General features: G+C 38.7%; 1 protein-coding gene across 3 annotated transcripts in view; it reads left to right on the plus strand.

The window, feature by feature from the left end:
• babam2 (BRISC and BRCA1 A complex member 2) overlaps nucleotides 1-23,596 on the plus strand; it is an 85,152-nt gene that overhangs the window by 39,718 nt on the left and 21,838 nt on the right. For all 3 annotated transcript variants that reach the window (XM_041251122.1, XM_041251124.1, XM_041251123.1), the window contains exon 7: nucleotides 23,090-23,199. In XM_041251122.1, coding sequence (XP_041107056.1) covers nucleotides 23,090-23,199 — 110 coding nt within the window. The remainder of the gene's footprint in view (nucleotides 1-23,089; nucleotides 23,200-23,596) is intronic.

Below are 23,596 nucleotides of genomic sequence, written 5' to 3' on the forward strand. Positions count from 1 at the left end.
TGAATGAAAAAGATTGCAAAGGGAATATCATTTTATATTAGATTTGTTTAATAAATCTGAAGATCAAATTTGAGAATCAGAACAAGAATTGATTGTAAATATGACACACATTTTTACATGTACACACTGTGCTTCAGTGGGTGTAGGTCAAGGTGATAGAGTTTTGGACTACGTGGTAGCTAAAAAAAAAAAAAAAAAAAAAAAAAAAAAAAAAAAAAAAAAAAAAAAATTAAAGCTATAAAGACAATATACCTGTCTGTGTGTACAGAGGTTTATGTTAAAGTGGATTGTCCCTCAGGTCACTTACACATAAAGCACAACATTATTTGATGTATTTATTTATTTGTTCTTTTTGTGGATACGGTGTTGGTGGAGCACTAAGTTACAAGAAATACAGTACATACATATAGATTTACTCCTTTCTTGTCTATTAAAAATACAAGAGAAGCCACAGATGTGCACTGTTGACTGCAGTGGTAACTATAGTTTGATTCAATGATGTTAAAATAAGTGTGTTTCCAACCACTAACCCCCATTCCCAACATCATCCCCATTCCCAAACCCCATTCAATTTGTGCTGTTCCAGCAATTACCCTTCCCTCCTTCCTCGAGCAGATTCATTCCAGTCTCAGTTAGGAGAAGAGTTATACCCCCTCTCCACTGGCACATCCGACCCATGAGGGCTCAGTACGGTACGGGTACGGGTGATTCTCCACTGGCTATTTGTCAAGCCGAGCGAGAACCAAACCATGCAACTTTGGCCTCACAAGACATCTGAATCCAGCTGCGAGTCAAGCCATGGACATAAACGTGGGTACGGTACACTTAACTCACACACTTAAAAACACAAAATTCTGCCAAATTTCTCATCCCTGACCTTTCTTATATTCATATAAAGAACAAAAATGTGAAAAATAAAACAATTCTAAACTTATTTACAAAAATATAGTCAAACAAAATACTGTACAGCTGTACCATATTTTTAAAACCTTTGTTCCCCTTCAACAGAGCTAATTTAACTTTAGTAAGTCGATATAATCAGTAAAATTTGTGGATTATGTTGATTATAAAGACATCCCTAAATATGATACAAGATACAGCTGTACTGTTGGTCTATTAATTTTTGAGCACCATTTGTTTGTGCGCCTTTTGGCAAACTGAGTTAATTAATAACAATTAATAAAAACACTTTTTCATTGCGTGTGACATCAGTAGCACGGCTTGGCTCTACAGTGGAAAAACAACCCAGCTCCCCTTAACCACACCATGAGGGCTCACTGTGGCTTCGGTGCGGCTCGGTTGTACAGTGGAAAAGAGGCATTAGTAAAGCATGCTCAGTGTAGAGTAAGTAAATAGTAGGAGGTGGAAAAGACAGTTCTGATGCTTCTGTGTTACCTGTAACTTCCCTCTTTTGAGTACAGTTTCTGATTAAACACAGTTCTGGGCTTTGCTGCAGGTGTGGTTACTCCTAGTGTGAGCTCAGCACTGGGCAGTGGAAAGGTTGTTTTGTTTGTTCCTCTATGTTGATGAAGGGAGCGAGTGTGCAGGGCCACTGTCTGAAAGGCACCAGTGACCATCGCTGGCTAATAACTGTCATTACTGTGATGTACGATTAGCAGTTCAGACAGCTATAAGCAGCAGGGTTATACCAAAAGATTTCAGAGATTAAATTAGTACTGTGGAATATTATAGCAGAACATTTATTTAGTTTTTAGCTGTCTGAAAAAAGGCTGAGTGTGAGAAGATAACAAGTACTGGGTAATGAGGATGAACAATGACTTGATTAAAAAATAAATAAATAAATAAATGAGACCGGCCTTAATAATGGGTAGGACCACATAGCTCTCAGCGTATTGTTAGAGTGGATCCTGGCATGTCATGTCCTTGGTTGAAGAATGTTTGGGTTGGTTTTCTACTAAACAGTTGTCATTCCGTGAACTATCATAAGTATGTTTTGATAACAGGTCCAGCATCTTGCATGTCATGTGACCGCATGTAATGTGTTTATTGAAACGATTTTAATTTGGAAAGGAATGCTGTTCTGAAGTGCGTTAGGTGCCTGTGTTTTGGGAGTTGTAATGATGTATTAGGGAAGGCTCTGCCAGGTTCTGGGCAGTGCCAGCCCTCCCTGTTGCAGCATGTCAGCGGTCCAGCCCTGATCCCATCACAGCACAGGAAACCAGAGCCAGCACAGCACTCCCTGGGATCAGCTCCCTGCCTGTCTGGGTTATCAGCGTGTAATCACTGTACATTAAAGTGTAAGTAGATGTTGATGGGTTTTATACTACAGCAATGCTCATCATAAATGTGCCAGTGTTGTGCCCACTATGACGGCAGCTGACAAAATCTGGAATACTGCAGTACAGATGTTGTAGATAGGAGATAATAAGGGGAAATAAAGACATTACAATATACTACTCTGTGCTCTGCATCTCCTGTATTTTTAATGTAATCTGATTTATCATTTTGTAAAACATACTGTAACGTTCAAAAAGTGCATCTGTGTGCAATCCACTTCACCTCTGCCATTTAAAAAAGTTAAAGTTAATAGATTGCTGGAACTAAAGGTTCCTCTATTTATTTATTTTTTTAAATTGAGAAACTTTTTTTTTTTTTTTAAATCGGATCAGACTTTTACAATGTTGATAAAATTCATTTGACTAAGCAGGTACTAATAAAGGACAAACACTCGTGCAGTCCTTGACAAACCAACCTTCACTAGAGGGAGCTGTGGCGCTCTTGTGCCCTGAAGGGGTTAACTTCACTAAGCAGTGGGTGGTGGGTGCACAAAGCAAAGCTGCTCCTGTAATGGAAAGAGGGGCTTGGATGACTCACAGAGCCGCTTGTTTGAACACCTTAGTGATTATTGACCAATTAAGGGTATACACCTAATAATGTGGGTTTGGCCTGTTAACACTGCACTTCCGCCCAGCTCCTTGCAGTGTAGGAGAGGACAAGAGGTAAAATATGTGTAATGTAAAGCAACATAAGTCACCAAGAGCCCAAAGACCATTGTACCACCCCCTGTGGGCCCCAGGTCTGCAGGACCAGGATTCGAACCAGAGGTGTTCCTGATCATATGACTCACTCTTCACTCCATGCGGTTGTGCCGTTTTATTATTTACTGCTTCAGTCTGGGTCATCATCATTAATTTAGCGTCTAAACAAGGTCAAACTTCCCTTGTCCTGCACAGCTGTACTTCCCACTTGTTTATCAGGTAGAATGGCACCTTCCCCCAATCATGCACAGTACCAAAACATGTGAACCTTGCTCCTGTACCAGTAATTAAGATAAATTTGTGGTTTTGCAAACACTTGCAAGCAAATTTAAACCAAAGAGCTGATTGTGAGACCCCTGATTATGACCTGCTGCGTTTAAATATGTACACTATATAAAAGACCAAAAGTTCAGTGACTGGAAATTCTTTTTTTAATGTCTTAATTGAATTGAAAAAGACACAAAGGCAAAATATTTTTCTTTTCTTTTAATATTTCTAAAAAGAACAATGTGTTATGCTGCTTATTGCACCACCCAGCACCCTGTGCTGAGCTGTGCTTGTCGTGTTGATGGATTGTTCAGGTAATGGTTGGGTTTTAAGAGAAGTTACTAAACTTAGACAGCTGACTCACATGGGGGTTGTGTACCACAAAACATTACTCCTCAGAACGACAAAACACCCTGTATCTCTCTCTCTCTCTGTCTGCCCTTTGCTGCGATTCACAGGCAACAACATTCCAGCAGATGAACAGATATAACAAAAGCATTAATTAACATAATTGGGCCATGACATCATGTATTTATAGCATGTATTATGGCCTCATTAAAGGCTATACTTTGTAGCAATATACCTTGTTGTTTACAGTTCAATAACCCAACCCTGGATTACATATCTCTCTCTCGCTCTCTCTCTCTCTCTCTCTCTCTCTCTCTCTCTCTCTCTCTCTGACCATCTATTGTTTTTCACACAAAGTACTCTGGTAAAATCTTGAAGTAAAAGACAAAAACATACACACGCCTCTGTAGTCTTGAAACATTGTCACCTTTCAACAATAGTTTTGCATGATTTCTGAGCTTTACAATGAATGTATAGTACTTTACTGTATTGTGTCATGTGTCTGTTTCGGCCTGTGTGTGTCTGCCTCGGGGCATATACATATTGTGTTATTTTCAACCTAGCATCCTGATGAAATGTGACTGTAGCCATGTTATAATAATCATCAATAGAGAGATTTTTTTGTTAATGGATAGTTAAGTATTGTAATTAGAACTGATGCTCTGGTTTTGACATCATGGTCTCCAAACAACCTTCTTCCTCAGAAATGCTGCTCTGAACTCTGTGCCATCTATTCTCTGGATACAGAATTGCAGCCACTGATCTCAATAGTAGTCTCTGTGCCTTTTTTTATAGTATACTATACATTGTTCTAGATTTTCTGTTTGAACTGTTTGTTTTATTAGTATTGTTTAAAAAGGTAATCCTTTTCTCACTCCTTTTCCCTCTTTAATTTATTAATATCCTCTTTCTGTCTCTTCCTTCGTTCCCTCTTTCTTTCCCTTCTTTCCCTCTTGTGTAAACCACTTGTTTTTAGTAGAGCAAATGCTAACCCAAAGTCAGGCTGAGTTCAGTGTGTGCACTCTGGCTTTTCGTGACTACAAGTGGTTTCATTTGTGGCCTTACAGTACCCTTGAACTGTAAACACTGAGTAATGACTTTGAAATCTTAAGAGCTCTAAAATAATTGTCTGTTATTTCATAATAATAATGCCTGTGTTTCCCTGTCCTCTTCTGAGAGCAGCAGATCGCCTGCTCTGTAAAATATGCCTCTTCAGAGCTGTGCCCTGAAGAAAAAAACAAAACAAAATTATAGCACAGATTCAAAAGAAGAGCTTTTTGCTATGTGATCATTCTGCAGTACTGAGGGAGGCTGTGCCTCTATCTTTTTGTACTGCTTAACTCTGATCAGAATTCAACCTTTTGAACACTGTAACTTAGTTTTTGTTAAAGTGTAGCAGGGTTCCTGAAGCTATAGAGTTACATGTCCCCACATGTTGCTGCAACTGTTTAAATAATGTACCAATGATTTTTGGGGGTTAAATAATTCCTTACTAAAATATAATTTTTCTAGCACTACTGGAGGTCTTTACCTGAACAGGCAGGGAATACTAACCAGAAACAGCTCTAGAGTCAAAAGGGAGGGTGCCAAACCTATTCTATAGCCCAGGGATCATTAGATTCCGTGCGCTTGGGGAATACTGTGCACCAATTTAAGGGGTGTCCATTATCATAAAAACATTTTTACAGAAATATGATTTGAGAATGTATGCACTCTCATTAAAGCCACGGCAATGCCTCGCAATCATTTTCGATGATTCAGTGTGTATTTATATTCTTCTGTGCATGCCACCTCATCAGATGTCAGACTGGTCTATTTTGTTTGTGGTTTTATCTGCAGGGACACATGCCTCCTTAACTACTACTGCAGTTAGCAGAACGTTATTAATGCCACCTTTGAGAGAGTTGAGGTCAGATTCAGAGCTCCGACAGGACATTCCTGGGTTCAAACAATCAGGGAACTAAACCACTGCTGCACTTTGTCCCAGTTCAGACTATTATTTATTTATCTATTTAAAATCATATTCACTGGAAAAGCTATACACGCTGCAAACGGCTCGTTTACAAAGGTTTCCAAGGAAAGAAGAAGGAGCCAGTTACAGTTACATACAAGCATACAGTAGGCACACAGTTTGTTGTATTCACTTCACATCATGCACAACCACAAGGCTATTTCAAATGATCAAACTACAGCACTATTTAAGTAGTTATCCTGCTGTAGTCTTTCTGTACAGTTTAAAAGAAAAACGCATTGTGAGTATGGGCAGTTATCAGAGAATGGTTTGAACAAGTGAGGTCACATGCAGAGGTTGCCGGCTGTTGCAGTATCATGGAAAATGATATTGCTGGATGAAAGCCTCCCCAAGATTCTTCCCCAAAAGCCTGTCTGCGGCACCCCTCATCCACGTTGCTCCGGTGTGTTTCCTAATTTCATCTTGCCATCTTCCTGGAGGTGGTCTTCTTGGTCACTTTATATCTCTTGGGATCCAGTCTAGTATCTCCTTGGTCCAGCGATGGTCTGTTCTTCTTCCTACATGTCCGACCCACTACCATTTCAGTTTTTTCGCTCTTATAATAACATTGCCTACTTTTGTTTGCTATTTATCTATTCCTTCCTTTTCCTGTCTGTTCTTGTTATTCCCAGCATTCTTTGCATACTGCTTTGAGTCATTTATAATTGAGTCATTTGAAAATGTTGTAGATTATATGAAGTAAGCTAATAGGTCTGTAGTTCTTGAGGTCGTCTTTGTCTCCTTTCTCATGTAAAGGATCACTGATGTGTTGCTCCAGTCGTTTGGCACGTTCTTTTGCTTAATACAATCAGTAAAAATACACAATAGTATTTGGATAGATTATTTTGCCTTGAATTGAACAAAGATAGGATATGTTAGCAGAAAATAACTTTTCCATTCTATTGACTGTTCCTATGTAGACCCACTTGTGCAATGTTGCTCATTTTAAGGTAATTTTTTCAAACTTTGCCATCTTTAAACAACTTCAGTCTTCAGTACAGTGTTTTCAATTATATGATACATTAAAAGAGGATTTTGTTTAAAGATGGTGTTCACATTAAAAAGTAGATAAATTATAGACCATGCTCGTTTTTCACTGCATCAGCCCACGTGGAGAACTTTCCTCATGTGATACAGGACTATATTACACCTCAGAGATGGAGCAATGTTGTAAATGCAAGGCTGCAGTTATAGGGTTGATAGGGTTAGAGTCAAGAGACATTCTACTCATTTCACACATCCTGTCCTAGGACGACGGCTTTGTCGATTGCAGCAATCAGCTCTGGCATTCGGTCTGGGCATTTCCAGCACATGGCTTTTAAAAATATTGTACAAGCAGGGTGGTTGTTGTTTAATTGAACTTGTGTTCTAATTTCCTAAAGCTGCTCTGTACTGTTTTGAAAGTGTAAAGTTACAGAAAATCACATTTCATGGAAAATGGTTTGTTCCATTTCCAGGAAGAGTTTTGAAACCGCAACTAAAAGCATTTACACTGACCCCATAAAAATTCTAGTTGCAAAGTGAATAGGCAGTCATTACACAAGATAACAGCAGGTCTGTGTAATAAACAGTTACTAAAATCACATGGCATGCCAGGCAAGCTAGTACACAAACTAGCTTGTTTTCAATTGTAATTTACGTCTGTTAAGTAAAGGTCGAAAACATTAGGGTATTTCTGTGCATTCCAGAAGCTATTCACTCCATTATTTCCCTTTGCTAGAAGGTCACAGTATATAGTATATTGTTTTTGGGAAAACCCAGAAATTCTCTGTATACCACTGACGGGGAAGAAGTGCAGCTAATGTAGTGATGCATTGCTTTAGACAAACATGAAGTGTGCGCTTTAAACAATAGATACTATCCTCTCATCCTTGGTGAAACATGAACAAGAGTAATATAAAACATCACTTATCCCCAAAAAACAAGCCATATCCAAGTGAAGGCACACTGGAATTGCCAGCCTGATTCCCTTTCAAGTATGAAATTAACCATTACTGTATGGGTATTTACCTCCTGAAGACTCAAATCCTGAATATGATATGCCAAAGCTGCTTTCTGAGCCAGTGACACAGTCATGGTCCACCCCCGAGGGCACAAAAAGACTGTGCTCACAGATCTCCCCCGAGGGCACAAAAAGACTGCTCACAGATCTCATCTGCATTTTTCCTTCGAGCCTGCTGCAATCATAGACGCAGCAACCATGACGGTTTCTGTTTCAGGGATCCAGGGTTATTATAGTAACGTTCCCTTTCAAGTATGAAACCTGACCAGTCCCGCTCGGATCTTAACCCGCCCTGTCGATATCTTTAAGCTTGCTTGCTTCTTGCATCAAGCCTGGGTTTTATCCCTGTGAGACATGCAAGGTCAGTCTGCCTATTGAGGACAAGCATGGCAGATGCATGGCAGATGAACCTTTCTCCATGCGCACTCTTGAGAAGCGGCTATTCCGCAGCTCTATGGAGCGCTCTGCGTCCCTTCATCTCAGCGGTCCTCTACATCGCCCTCTGATAGAGCAGTGGCTGCGTCCTCAGCTCGTGGTTCTGTGCCAAGGGAGACCAGACGACGCAGCTGGGAAAGTAGCCCAGTCCTCATGGTCTTCCTCATCCTCCTGTCTTTCTCCTCCTCCCCCATTCCAAGAGATCGTCAGACTCTGAGTAAATGGAGTATATACTGTCCATCGTCACCTCTGAGACATAGAGGTGGGTTTCTCCCTCGATTTTTTCACCCATACTAATTGTTACTGATGTTCTATATGGTAAAGCACAGGGCAGCCTTTTGGCTTAGACTTGTAGTATTCCAGTAGTTCTGCAATCTTGCCTTTGAAATGGCTTTGGTGCACTTACCCATACAGGATTACATTTCATACTTGAAAGGGAACGTTAGGTTATTATCATAACTCTGGTTCCCTGAAATAGAAATGTAACCATTAACCTTCAAGGTCGCTGAGTCTATGCTTGAAGGCAGGCTTGAAGGAAATATGTAGCTGAGATCTGTGAGCGTAGTTTTGTTGTGCCCTCAGGGGCGGGCCATGACTGTCACAGGCTTAAAGAGCAGCTTTGGCATATCATATTCAGGATTCAGGTCTTTAGGAGGTAAATACCCATACACTAGTGGCGCAACAATTAATCAATGCATCAATTATTGATCATCTGTCCTTGAATTTCCTGAGCTTCGATTACATATTGGTGAATAGATGCATCAAATTAGAACCCAGTTTGAAGTCTCATGTTGCCGTATACGCACTTTAGGCCTCTACATTCGCGTTGGATATACCGTGTGTAAAATGAATTGAGTTGCTTCACTGGTGAGTATGCATTTACCTTTTTGTTATGCGTAATCATTTTAAAAGAATGTCTATTAAATATATACATACATACACACAGACTTTTTTTGTACCTTTTACTTTTTTATGATGTTTGTAATCATTCTGAGTAGTTCCTCTTACAATCACCTGAATATTGCATTTTTTTTTCATTCTTTTATTTTTGATAAGTCATTGTTAAGGTGTTTTCACCAGAGCTTAGGAGCTGCTTGTTAACTCTGTGAATGGGGCCCAGGATGATATGTTCCCAATGAAATCTGTGTTTGTTTAAAGTTAAATGACTTAAAAGACAAGTAATTCAAGTAAGTATTTTTATGCCCTGGGAAAGAACATTTGGAAATTCTTGAAGAGACAAACGTAATTACCACAGCTGTAGAGAAAAAAAAAAAAAAATTATAGGTTAAAGGATTTTAGAATCAAGAACAATGCCGTTTCTGTACCTTGTGAATAACAAAACTTTTTTTTTTATTGTTTTTTTTTGTTTGTTTTTTAGCAGAAAGGTGGCACTCCATATGTGTTTTCACTGGTTTTAGGTTTTTACCACAGAGTTCTGAGAAACAGGTATTACTTTTTCAATTTTTCAAAAAGAGGAAGAGAGCACTGCCCTTAAGGCTTCTTGAGGTATGCTGCAGAATTGAAACAGGATGACTTTTGGCAAGAACCTGCATGCTCAGAGAACATACTGTATCTTTACATCCCCACCCTCAGCATGGCACAGGTCTGCAAGTATCCGATCACCGGCCTGTTGCAGGGATAATTATGTTTTGCGCTATTGTTTGTTTCATGCTGAGCACTTATGCACATTATCCAGTTCATTGTCAATATGTTTTGCCAATGAAATAATGAATACGTATAAGATCTTACCTCTGTCAGTTTGGGTTCTTGTTCATTGAGATTATTTTAGATTCAAACAAATTTGCAGTGCTTATTCTTCCTAGCTATATTTGAATGTGATTATGGTGTACTGTTTCAGCTTGTCTCTCTCGCTTATAGATCAGATGTATAATAAAAAAAATAATGGTCTTGTTGATAGTCCCATACCATGCATTAGTTAGTATGTCTTCCTGGTGGTGGAAAATCTGATCTATCACTGAGTCCTCTTTTAGGGCCTCTGTTTGTCACGGTAAATTTCAGTGCAAATGTCTTTTCTGTTTGTCAGTGTTATTCAATGCAGCTTTAACAATACTGTAGCTTTCTTTTGTTTTGTTTTCTTTCTTTAATTCTTTACAAATATTAGCTTCAGCTGTGTACAGCCTTATAAATGTAAATTGACATAAAATATGCGAAACACAAATGTATTTAGGCTTAAGTCATGGGAATTCCTGTACTGGTAAAACTGTGTCAAAAAACGTAGCTTAGCGCAGTAATAAATTCACACTCTTTAAATTACCACACTTGGAGTCCAGGGTGCAGACCCTTTTGATTTAAATAACAAGAGTGACCTGAAAATGATAGGAGTGCAAGTACTTATTTTTCTTCTATTTTCTAACAATGCCCTCCGTCCAACCCTACAATTTCCAATAGAAGCGTGCTAAGGACATTCAGCAGATTACTGCTGCTAAAAGGTTATTGTTTCCCTGTTGCTGTTTCCTCCACTATCTCCAGTATTGACGGCCTCTTGTTGTAACCTTAAAGTTGGCAGAGACTCATGTCAGATTTGTGGGATGCCAGGGTGCTGAAGCGGGAACATTACTTCCATGTGGCCTACTTTTAAGATGCTTCTGATAAACTAGATCTGATCTATAGCTCAGCCTTGAGAAATATTTCTCAGTGAGATGCCAACAGTACCTCTTAAGCCTTACTTTAACAAATATTGTGAACAATACAGGAAAACAGCAGACCATTCTGTTTCCAATGAAGAATCCTAAATGTCCTTGATGTGAGAGCATAGGTTAACTGCTGCCTCTCTCAGTTTGAAAAGTGGCGACAGTCGTGAAAACCGTTGGTTCCCTGAAATAGGAATATTAACCATTACAGCCTGTAATTCAGGGCAGCAAAGGGGAAATCAATGACCCAAGAGGCTGCTGCTGAGTACTCGAATATTATTATCCCCACCCCTTTTTTTATTGCCATTGAGGTACTGTAAGCTCCCTTGCATATGACCTCAGATATTAGCACTGAGCTCAGTTCGGATTTGGGAAAACTCTGCATAAACTCTGCATTTTAAATCCATAGCCTGAAACACAGAGTTCTTGCATGTCCATTATTCAGTGTCAGCTTTGAGTGGGTAGACAGAGTAGTTGCTGGCACAGAACAGCAGTACTGTGAGCACTTAAGAGCAGATGCATAGTATCATTATATTTAGCCAGTCCCTTTTTTAAAGATGTGATTCGTATTTTTTTTTTGTAAATGAATGCGAGAAACATATGGTTTTGAACACAATTCCAGTTGAGTTTCAGTTATATAAATCTGAACTAGTAGTGTAAAATTTTGTTGCTCATTTGCTGATGAATATCAGTGTTATTAAAGTGTGTATGTGCATTCAACCTGTAAAGATCACACACCCACACTGATTTCAGTTTATCACTGAAGCCATTGAAACAGTCTTCTATGCAGAATATTTGTCATTGAATTTATGTACAGTGCTCCCGCTTTATTTTGCACTGACACACTTAATAAAGTGAAATATTGAAAATGGTGAATTAGTGTATAGTACATGACAATTTAGTGTTGACCTTGTCAAACTGTGAATTATTGAAATGTGAACTATCGAGGAAGCACTGCAGTTTCTTTTAGTATTTCTTATTTAGTAAAGGGTCTGGTTTCTCCATGTGAAATATCATTCCTTCTTTTCAAATATAGTAAAAAAAACTGTACACTACAAACTACAAACTCCCACATGCTCCCAGGTGTAGTTGTATTTGTAGAAATCTCTCAGCAGAAACAATCAGTACTTTCATTACTTAAAAGCAAATCTCAGTTTACATTGTGTAGCAACAGAGGTGTGCTCATCTATAGTTGTGTTTCACAAAAACCTGTTATTAGTATCCGCCATTGACTAGTGTAGATTGGGTTGGATGAAAATACAGTTATTCAGTTTGAAAAACACTGTTTAATTATTTCAATCATTAACTTAAGGTAAATCGCCTGTAATCCTGTTGTACTCAATTTGTGGGAAGCCTTACAAAGCCACTGACACTCTGAATCAATTGACTTGTTGTGGTAATGGGCATTAGGAGTTTACTTCCTGTAAACATTTTTCTGGTGCTGCATTAACAGTGTGTGACCTCTCTCTCCCTCCCTCCCTCCAAACCCTAACACATCCGCAATCACACCACTGTGCAGTGCGGCACTCTGCAACCAAACGGGCTAATGAAGAGTCCACACAAACTGCTACTGGAAGGGCCCTGGTTACAACAGCCTTATTTGGGTTTTTTTTGTGTGCAATCTGTGTTCTGATGAAATACAGTAGTTTTCTTTTTTTCCCCCCTTCAGACTGTGTTGCTGCCAAGTTGTTTTTATTTTTTTTTTATCGTGCCCTAAAATAGTGTATAAAGTAAGTGTGTGTGTATATATATATATATATATATATATATATATATATATATATATATATATATATACACACACACACACACAGTGGCTTGCAAAAGTGTTCAGATCCCTGACCAATTCTCTCATATTACTGAATTACAAATGGTACATTGAAATTTCGTTCTGTTTGATATTTTATTTTTAAACACTGAAACTCAGAATCAACTATTGTAAGGTGACATTGGTTTTATGTTAGGAAATATTTTTAAGAAAAATAAAAAACTGAAATATCTTGCTTGCATAAGTATTCAACCCCTGTGCTGTGGAAGCTCCCACTTTGCACCAATGAAAGAAATTGCCCTAACGAGGACACAATTACCTTACCATTGGCCTACACCTGTGAACCATTAAAGTTGGTGTCACATTTTCTGGATAAAAACCCCACTGTTGAAGGATCATTGGTAAGGCTGTGAATCTGAAGGAAAATGAAGACCAAAGAGCATTCTACAGAAGTTAGAGATAAAGTAATACAAATGCATAGAATAGGGAAAAGGTACAAAATAATATCCAAGTGTTTGGATATCCCAGTGAGCACAGTTGGATCAATAATCAGGAAGTGGAAGCTGCATCACACCACCCAGGCACTGCCAAGAAAAGGCTGTCCCTCAAAACTCAGCGCTCAAACAAGAAGGAGACTTGTGAGAGAAGCCACAGAGAGGCCAACAATCACTTTGAAGGAGCTACAGAGTTCAGTGGCTGGGAGTGGAGTAATGGTGCACGAGTCAGCCATATCAAGAGCTCTGCATAACACTGGCCTGTATGGGAGGGTGGCAAGAAAGAAGCCGTTACTCAAAAAGTACCATCTGAAAGCACATCTGGAGTTTGCCAGAAAGCATGAGAGTAACCCAGCTGCGATGTGGGAAAAGGTTTTGTGGTCAGATGAGACCAAGATAGAGCTTTTTGGCCAAAACTCTAAGCGCTATGTGTGGCGCAAACCTAACCTGAAAAACCTGAAGCAAATCTGCCAAGAAGAATGGGCCAAAATCACTCCGACACTGTGTGCAAAGCTGGTACATACTTACCCCAAAAGAGTTAAAGCTGTTATTGCAGCGAAAGGTGGCTCTACCAAATATTAATGTGTGGGGGTTGAATACTTATGCAAGCAAAATATTTCAGTTTTTTATTTTTCTTAAAAATATTTCCCAACATAAAACCAATGTCACCTTACAATAATTGATTTTGAGTTTAAGTGTTTTAAAATAAAATATCGAACAGAACGAAATTTCAATGTACCATTTGTAATTCAGTAATATGAGAGAATTGGTCAGGGTTCTGAATACTTTTGCATGTGAAAAAGTGTGTGAGCCTATGTGTCTGTCTGTGTAAGTACCTGTGTGTGTTGGTCAGTTTGTGTGTGCACAAGCCTGTGTGTTTGTCTGTGTGTTTTAGTATGTGTTGGTCAGTTTGTGTGTGCACAAGCCTGTGTGTTTGTCTGTGTGTTTTAGTGTGTGTTGGTCAGTTTGTGTGTGGGTGTGTGTGAGAGCCTGTTTGTGGAACTCAGGGAGGAGTTTGATGTGTGAGCAGCTGGGGCAGGCTTCCTTGTGCGTGGGTGTGTTTGCAGGGAGAGCAGCCCGGGCAGGTCCTGGACCTTACTGCCTCCTAGGAAACACCCAAATACTGAGCAACTTCCACAGCCTGACACTGGTATTCACGCACATGCACAAAAACGCACGCACGCAAACACACCCCTATAAAAGTTTACTACATTAAAAGGATAGTGTAATAAAGCATAGGTAAACATTGTAAGGAATAGCAAGTTATGATATTAATAAACATGGAAAACCTGGGTAAACTATGATAAATGCATAGTATAACCATGGGAAAAGCATAGTAAAACTGCAAAAATACGGTGTACACTCATTCATACAGACAAACTCTCCATTGCTCTATTCCAAATCCATTTATAAGGTCACTTCAGTTCAGTTTCTAAATTTAACCAAAGTAAGAACCATGAGGACTATTATCTAATTTTAAGAAAAGTAATGAATTCATCCAGAATGGATTTTAATATGAATACAATTTTGTGGAACTGCTTTGTCAAAAGACAATAATTGAAGCTTTCTCCCTTCTTCAGTATACTGTGAAAGCAACAATGCAGTACAGGGTGTTCAAATGTGGTTCAGTATCCACAAGCATAGGGGCGTTGTTTGAGGCGAAGACAAGTGACTTTAACCGCCTAGGCTGCGGTTATAAAATGGCACCTCCACCCTTACCCACCCCTGCCAAAGTTAATTGGCTGTCAAGAGATTCAGCCAGTTCCAAGCTGTGCTAGGTGACATATCTGCACAGGTTGAAACACTTGAAAGCCAATGAGATTGCTTAATTTAGGTTATACATATATTTGGAATATCTTGCTGTGGAATAACTTTTTTTTTTTTTTTTTTTTTTAAATTTATAAACAAGCTGCTGCAAACACACACAGTAAAATACACTGCTTGGTATTATTATTATTATTATTATTATTATATTATTATTATTTATTTCTTAGCAGATGCCCTTATACAGGCCGACTTAAAATTGTTACAAAATATCACAGTACAGATTATCACATTGCAGATAAGAGCAGTTATAAAGTACAATACAATCAGTAGCAAATAAGATCAAATTTAAATAATAGTAAAATATTCCACTAACATTAAGCTGATTTGGTAGCTTGTTCATAGTTAGTGTTGTAGATGGTCCCTCCATTTCAAACATATCGACAAACGGACACTTGAGCCTACAGACACTATGAGAAACCATCACATCTTTCTGCTTCCATTGCCGTCCACCATAATGTACACAACACTTCAATTAAATAAAATCTCTCCACTGCTTTCCAGTGCAGCCTTCCTAACTTCTGCCGCACTTCTGTGTCATTTTTTGTTCATAGCAAGAGCTCAGGATATCTCTAGTGCCATTTCACATACATTTTCGAAAGCCTTGGTTTATGCATCCTGAAGCACACAAACCTGTTTTTTAAAATGCATTGTTGCAGTGAAGCGAGCAGTTCTCCTGTCAGCCTGGAATGCATAGAAGTGAAACTTGTACTTTTGTACCAGTTGTTAGGGTAAATTAGTGAACGTGGAAGCACACAGTCAGGCTTGCAGACACTATGATTAGTGAAAAGGTTTATTTTTGGAAACACTGTACTTTAGTGAGTGTCTCTAGCTGGGCATAGTATCACATAAAACCAGTTAAACTTGACTTTCTATAACAGGAATGATTAGCCCCAGTTCAGTACCTCTATTCCTGATTAGACCACAACGATGTCTGCGTGCATCACTAAATATCTTCAGTTCTAAACTTGGTATTGAAAGTAGACATAGGAGAGCTCTGAGACAATGATTTGCTGTTGCTATTCAATATTAGGAAAACTATTTTAAATATGGTTGGAAGTTACAGGGTTGCAAAAACACAACGCCTCACTGTTTGAGGACTGTCCGGTTTTACACAAGAGTTGAGGTCAGCCCCTGAACTGCGTTGGTGGAGAATCTGTTACAAATATCCTTGTGGAGTGGTTTGTTTATGCTCCTTGATAGGAAAAGTTAGGTCATCGCAACCTTGAGTTCATTTGTTTATAGAGTTTATACGTATTTTCCTAACAGTGATCTTTTAGAATGAAAAATACTCTTGTTTTCATCAACTCTGGTAATATTAGCAATAACATGTTTTTGTGTTAAACTTTTTCTTTCTTTTCTTGGAAGACAGACTGGTTGGTATTGCTGATTGTTGAATCGGTACTAATGAGAAAAATCTGCAGTGTAAAAAAAAGTGAACCCGATAGTGACTAAATCACACAAAAAGCCATTGAATTGAATTTATTGCTGCGTTAACAAAGCTTTAACTCATTAGTTATTTAAGAGTCAGATATACTTGAAACTGCTCTAGACTGTGTTGTTTGATTTATTCAAGTATAGAAAAGTTGATTGCATCAAAACTATATTAATTCCATTAAACCAGATTTTACAAAACATTCTTTATCCTCAAGAGTAAAAACTGTAGGAATAGAGCCCTACAATATACAGCTCTGGAAAAAATTAAGAGACCACTGCAAAATTATCAGTTTCTCTAGTTTTACTATTTATAGGTATGTGTTTGGGTAAAATGAACATTTTTGTTTTATTCTATAAACTACTGACAACATTTCTCCCAAATTCCAAATAAAAATATTGTCATTTAGAGCATTTATTTGCAGAAAATGACAACTGGTCAAAATAACAAAAAAGATGCAGTGTTGTCAGACCTCGAATAATGCAAAGAAAATAAGTTCATATTCATTTTTAAACAACACAATACTAATGTTTTAACTTAGGAAGAGTTCAGAAATCAATATTTGGTGGAATTACCCTGATTTTCAAGCACAGCTTTCATGCGTCTTGGCATGCTCTCCACCAGTCTTTCACGTTGATGTTGGTGACTTTATGCCACTCTTGGTGCAAAAATTCAAGCAGCTCGGCTTTGTTTGATGGCTAGTGACCATCCATCTTCCTCTTGATCACATTCCAGAGGTTTTCAATGGGGTTCAGGTCTGGAGATTGGGCTGGCCATGACAGGGTCTTGATCTGGTGGTCCTCCATCCACACCTTGATTGACCTGGCTGTGTGGCATGGAGCATTGTCCTGCTGGAAAAAACAATCCTCAGAGTTGAGGAACATTGTCAGAGCAGAAGGAAGCAAGTTTTCTTCCAGGACAACCTTGTACTTGGCTTGATTCATGCGTCCTTCACAAAGACAAATCTGCCCGATTCCAGCCTTGCTGAAGCACCCCCAGATGAGTCCAGTTTTCAGCTTTGCCCAACACCTGGTCGTCTAATGGTTAGACGGAGACCTGGAGAGGCCTACAAGCCACAGTGTCTCGCACCCACTGTGAAATGTGGTGGAGGATCGGTGATGATCTGGGGGTGCTTCAGCAAGGCTGGAATCGGGCAGCTTTGACATGAATCAAGCCAAGTACAAGGTTGTCATGGAAGAAAACTTGCTTCCTTCTGCTCTGACAATGTTCCTCAACTCTGAGGATTGTTTTTTCCAGCAGGACAATGCTCCATGCCACTCTCCAGCCCAATCTCCAGACCTGAACCCCATTGAAAACCTCTGGAATGTGACCAAGAGGAAGATGGATGGTCACTTTTTGCGCCAGGAGTGGCATAAAGTCACCCAACATCAATGTGAAAGACTGGTGGAGAGCATGCCAAGACACATGAAAGCTGTGATTGAAAATCAGGGTTATTCCACCAACTATTGATTTTTGAACTCTTCCTAAGTTAAAACATTAGTATTGTGTTGTTTAAAAATGAATATGAACTTATTTTCTTTGCATTATTCGAGGTCTGACAACACTGTTTTGTTATTTTGACCAATTGTCATTTTCTGCAAATAAATGCTCTAAATGACAATATTTTTATTTGGAATTTGGGAGAAATGTTGTCAGCAGTTTATAGAATAAAACAAAAATGTTCATTTTACCCAAACACATACCTATAAATAGTAAAACCAGAGAAACTGATAATTTTGCAGTGGTCTCTTAATTTTTTCCAGAGCTGTATGTGTAATAAGTTGATGTAAATTGCACATACAAAGATAGGGGTCTGTTGATAGAGGTCTAAGATGAAAAAAAGAACTAAAGACCTGTATAAAAGACAGGTCTATGATAGTGACCAGCAATCCTTCTTGTGCTTCTAACAAGTTTTCTTGTTTCTTTTTAAATCAAATGTGAAAAAGGGTCACATAATAATGAACCGTATCCAAGGTTTTAAGAAAAAAGCTGTTGTTGGTATTATATTAATTTGTTTAACTGTTAGCACTGAATGTTGCAAATCGGAGAGAGTTGGTGATCCTGCTAGTGCTAGGGATTTTCCCTTCCTAACACCCTGGCCCCTCTCCCTGCTCTGCACTCACAGGAATCTCTATTTTGTCCTGTCCTGCTCCGCTGCAGCCCAGGCAGGGACAGGAGGAGAGGGGGTCTTGGTTGGTCTCCAGGAGAAGCAGGAAAAGGTTATGGAGTTGCTTCCGACAGAGTGCCAACAGATGTCAACAGGACCATTAAAATCTCTGGCCATTTAAAGCTTCTGACTCACACACTACAACTCTCACTTCCAGTAAAGCCGGGGCCACTTTCACAATTACAGCCACGCACGGAGGATGCAGACAACAATACCCCCCCCCCCCCCCCCCCCCAAGCATTGCTCCTGCAGGAAGGTCCAAGTTAAACATGGGAGAGAATGAGAGGAGAGGAGATGCTGAGAGGAAGAGTGAGAGGGAAGGTAGGGAGTACATGAATTCTGCCAAGTTCTTAATCTCCCTTCTGTATCCAATACATCACTGTGCATGTATGCATGTGGGGGTTAGGAGTTCTCTGAGGAACTCTTCCCTGCATTCCCTGCTATGTTTTACTGTTACTGAAATGTTTTCCAGGACAATTTGAATCACTTCCTTTTGCATTCCACAGCTGAGTTAAAACCCCCTGGATTCTTTTTTTACACAGGAGTGTACAATACAGACACACACACATTAACAGACGCACAAAGACAGATAGACACACACACACACACACACACACACACACGCAGATGAATACATGCATACAAGCACACATACATCAACCCTAACTGGGGCTGAATGAGTCCAGAATCAAATTGGATAGATCTCGGTTTGTCTGCCGTTTGTGGAAATGAACAGGACCATTTTAATTTTTTTGTCCCTATAAAAAGATGGAAACATGAAATAAGAACTGACCCTTGTTAGCATTTAACCTCTGTCATGATCAGAATCCAGTGTGACATGGCCACTGGCTTAACTTTCTCTTTCTCACCCCCTCCATTAGTTACCTGTATTTTTCTGCTTTGTTTATTGGTTACCTACACTTAGAAAAGCCCAGTTAATGATTACCACAGTTGTATTTCTCACCTGTGATCTTGGATAAGAGATTGTGTTTATTGCTAATGCCATGTGGGAATAAGTTGGGTCTTGAAAAAAATTCAGTATCTACTGTTACTGATCTTGCTTGTACCATGAGTCTGTAATACCCTTGGCTCACAATATCACTCCACAAATCAGGGTAAAAGGTAAATGATCATGAGTGCTATCATCCTTTCGTAGGGTATGTTTCCAAGCAAAAAGCACCTTTTCACTAAGGTGGGGGGGTTTCAGTCAATAAATATAGCTCCTGTGTTATTTCTCTCTTATATGGCTCAATTCAGTCAAACTTTCTGGAGGCTATGTTTTAAGTGAGAGCTTCTTGAATTTAACAATTTGTGACTGCAGTAGTGTTGGTTGCATATTGTTTGTTTGTTTGTTTGTTTGTTTATTTGATTGATTGATTGAATAGCTTCATAAAACAGGGACTTAGTGCCTGTCAGAAAGTAGCGCAGTGTTTTTTGATTGAATTCACCCCTACGTAATATAATGGAATGGAGTCATGTTTGAACATTAAAGAGCAACCAGATATGAATAGAACTAATGTAACACTGGAAGAAATACATCAGTAAGAAATACAAATGTGTTTTTTCTTACATCCACTAAGGGAAAAGTGTTGCTGAGGGACAGGTTAATGGTTACACTCTGGTTTACCAGATGCACGTTAGATTGTGTTTCTAAGAAGCCACATTGAGAATAAGCAATTTAATCTTCTGTATTCTTGAAGCTGAGGATGAGAAATGGATTATACAGACATTTTAATGACCTCAGGGCTTGACAAGTTGTGGAGTTTTCTTCTAGTAGTTAGTTTGAATGAGGAAGTCTTGCGTTGATCCCCATGTCCGGGTTTTCTTGAAGCAGGCATTGGAGGGTTTAGAACGAGGTACTGTCTGTTAAGTCTGTCTTGGAGGTGCTTTTACTGCTCGTAATAAGTTCCCTGCCATTGAGAAAGTAGGGCCGAGAATTTCTAATCCGCAGAAAGGTAATACGTTGAATCCTCCAAATTAAACCAGTAAGCTACTTACTAAAAGCAATTAACTACCAATGTATAAACTATGCAGTTCAAAAATGATAACAAAAAAATAAATAACCCTTTATGCATATTAATGTACACTGCAGAAACAAAACAGAGACTATATACGTTTCGGTTTTACATATCACTAAAATCTAACTTGCAGAAGCAGTTTATTTCTTTGTCATAGACCTTAACAAAGCTAGCTAGATTTGACGTTTTAAATCTACCTTCTGGGGAGATTTTCTTTTCTTTTGCTGTGTCTGTTGTTGAGCAGCTGGACAGCTGTGACTTTGCTGAACTACAGCAACTACTCACTGACAGTCCCCAGTGTCTCTGGAAGGACTCAATTCAGATGAATCTACTTGTAGAGCAGTCTTTATAAAAGGACTTTTTGGCAAGACCAAGTTACATCTAAAAAAAGGTTGAATTTAGTAAGCTTTCCAGATGTGCTGCAGTTTTTTACTAGGCGGCTAGATCATTTATTTTATTTGTTGTTTTGTAGCACAATTTGTTTTTAATCTATTAACAACAGCATGTTTTTTTTGTGTGTGTGTGTGTGTGTGTGTGTAATTAAAATCCCATATAACTTTATTTCTCTCAAAGTAGCCAATGACTAGTTAATAGGAGATGACGGGTTGAAAAGTATTTTATGTACAAATAATCATATCTGAACCAGCAAGATAAATTAATCTTTGAGTGGTGCATTGAGATTGTGAGTAAACACTTCAACATGTAAGCACAATAAACACAGAGCCTCAAAGCATTGCATTTTAGATCCAGTCGCCAGGCAACTGTGAACACACAACTCTGAGCCCTCTCACTTAGGCAATATCGTCACAGAGAAGTACTTTACAAACCACATTTTCAAACTGAAATTTGACTGTTTTGACCAAAGAATCCTTCATTGAAAAGTCATGAGGGCTTGTTTGCATGTTCTTTCTGGATTTATATGCTCATCCCCCTTTACAGTGCTGCTAAACAAGATATGTTTTTAGTAGGTCAGTGTGTTACATTGATAAAATTGAGACCTATTTTGTGTTTGTGTAACTTGAAACTTATAAAAAGAATTGAAAAAAGCAAGACATGTTTGCTGCAATTAAATGTGTATTTTGCATCAATCAATCAATCAATCAATCAATCATTTATTTATTTATTTATTTTGTCCATTGAAAAGTATTTTGCACAATGTAGAATGTATTAACTGTGGATAAACTGTGGAGTGGGCAATACAGGCCAGGCAGCGCTCATTAGCACATAGACAAGCTAATTATTAATCATAAAGAATACTGCTATAATACATTACTGATAAATCACTATTACACAAGTTCTTTAAAGTTCTGCCTTGTTTACTGTTTAAAAGTGTCTGCACAAGAAATACACAGTCTTGGATATTATTAGAGCATATTGAAAACTGAAAAGTGCTTTCAGCCTGGGGCCATCGTTAGAAAATACACAATGTTCTAGAAGCATGTCAGATGATGACGTGTCGATAATAATGTATCAAATTGTAAGTCCTACAGCTAAAGAAGCATGAGCTTCATACTCAAATGAAATGAGCAGGAACATAGGTAAATGAGCCACTCCCTGCCCCTGTGGGCAAATCCTTGTGATAAGTCCTTCGACTGTGTTCATTCAGCTGTGCTGATGAGCTTACTCGTCTGATCAGGAGTCTACTCCCTAACTCGATCAGACTGCATCCTCCTTACGATCAATCCATGGAGCATCAAAGAAGAAGCGATGCAAGTATCAATATGAAGTGTCTCAAGATCAAATAATAATTTAATAATGGACTATTTTGTTAAAAGACAAAAAGTAAATACTATAAAACCCCACTTTTTTCTTCATTCAAGAATCACAATACAAACGATGCATGCCTCAAGTACAGTATATCATGTAAAGAAATGATCAGTTTATCGATACATGATTAATCATTACACCCCTACCTTCTACCGGACCAGCTGAAATACATTGGATTGTCCTTCATTAACTCTATGACTTCTAGTTTTCCCCTAATCAGAATGCAAACCAGTGAAGCTGGTGCTCAAGGTGTAGCATCCTTGTTTGAAACATGCTTTGAAACATGTGACCCAGGGTGTGTGGTCCAGTGGTTAAAGATATGGGCTTGTAACCAGGAGGTGCACAGTTCAAATCCCAGCTCAGCCACTTCCTCATTTTGTGACTCTGAACAAGTCACTTAACCTCCTTTTGCTCCGTCTATGGGGTGAGACGTTGTTGTAAGTGACTCTGCAGCTGATGCATAGTTCACACACCCTAGTCTCGTATCTTGTAAAGCGCTTTGTGATGGTGGTCCGCTATGAAAGGTGCTATATAAAATTAAAGATTATTATTATTATCTCTTAATTATTTTCCAGTAGCTTCCAAATAGATTATTAATTGTAATTGCCTTATCAATGCCGGTTACATGAAAAGTGTACTATGGTGGTTTTCACCTTTTTATAATTGATATAGATTTTAGAGCTTCTAAACAATTAATACATCATTTGGGTAGTACTGCTTTTTCAATGTATTTTTTGGATGCTTGAAATTGATATTACTCTTTAAAGAGCAGCTACCTGTGGGAAAAGGATCACTGAACCCAGAACCTGGTTTCTCATAAGAATTTATTTTAGTTGTAACATTTAATACTAAATATTTAACATAGTGCCTATGCTTACAGTGCCCCCCCTCTCTTTCTCTCAGGACACGGCTCTGGACCCTGGAGAGGATGTGGCTCTTCTTTCGGTCAGCTTTGAAGATGCAGAGGCCACTCAGGTCTTCCCCAAGCTCTACCTATCCCCTCGCATCGAGCAGTAAGGCGGATGACCTGTTTTTATTGACTAGTCGAATAGTAAAGTGACAAAAACTGGTAGTCGACTAATGTCACTTGATTATGAAGCGATTCTCACAAAGAGAGCACCTGATATTATCAAATACGTGATTTATTCAGCTTTTTTTAAAGCAGCGACTAGTTGACCTAAGCGACTGTCAAATTAGTATTCATTCTGTAGCACAGAGGGGTTAAGTACCTCTGAAAGCTGAGGGACTGACACTGACTGGGGAATTTTGTTATTCTGCTAGGTTTTAACTAAATTCCTTCAGAGCATGATTGACATTTCAAAGCCCCAGAACACAAAGCATGTAATTTGAATGGCTTTTTAATTAATAATCCTTCAAGTTGAAGCGTTCATTCAAAGACTGTTTTCTTTT

The sequence above is a fragment of the Polyodon spathula genome, chromosome 5 (assembly GCF_017654505.1).
Source record: "Polyodon spathula isolate WHYD16114869_AA chromosome 5, ASM1765450v1, whole genome shotgun sequence".
Taxonomy (NCBI): Eukaryota; Metazoa; Chordata; class Actinopteri; order Acipenseriformes; family Polyodontidae; genus Polyodon; species Polyodon spathula.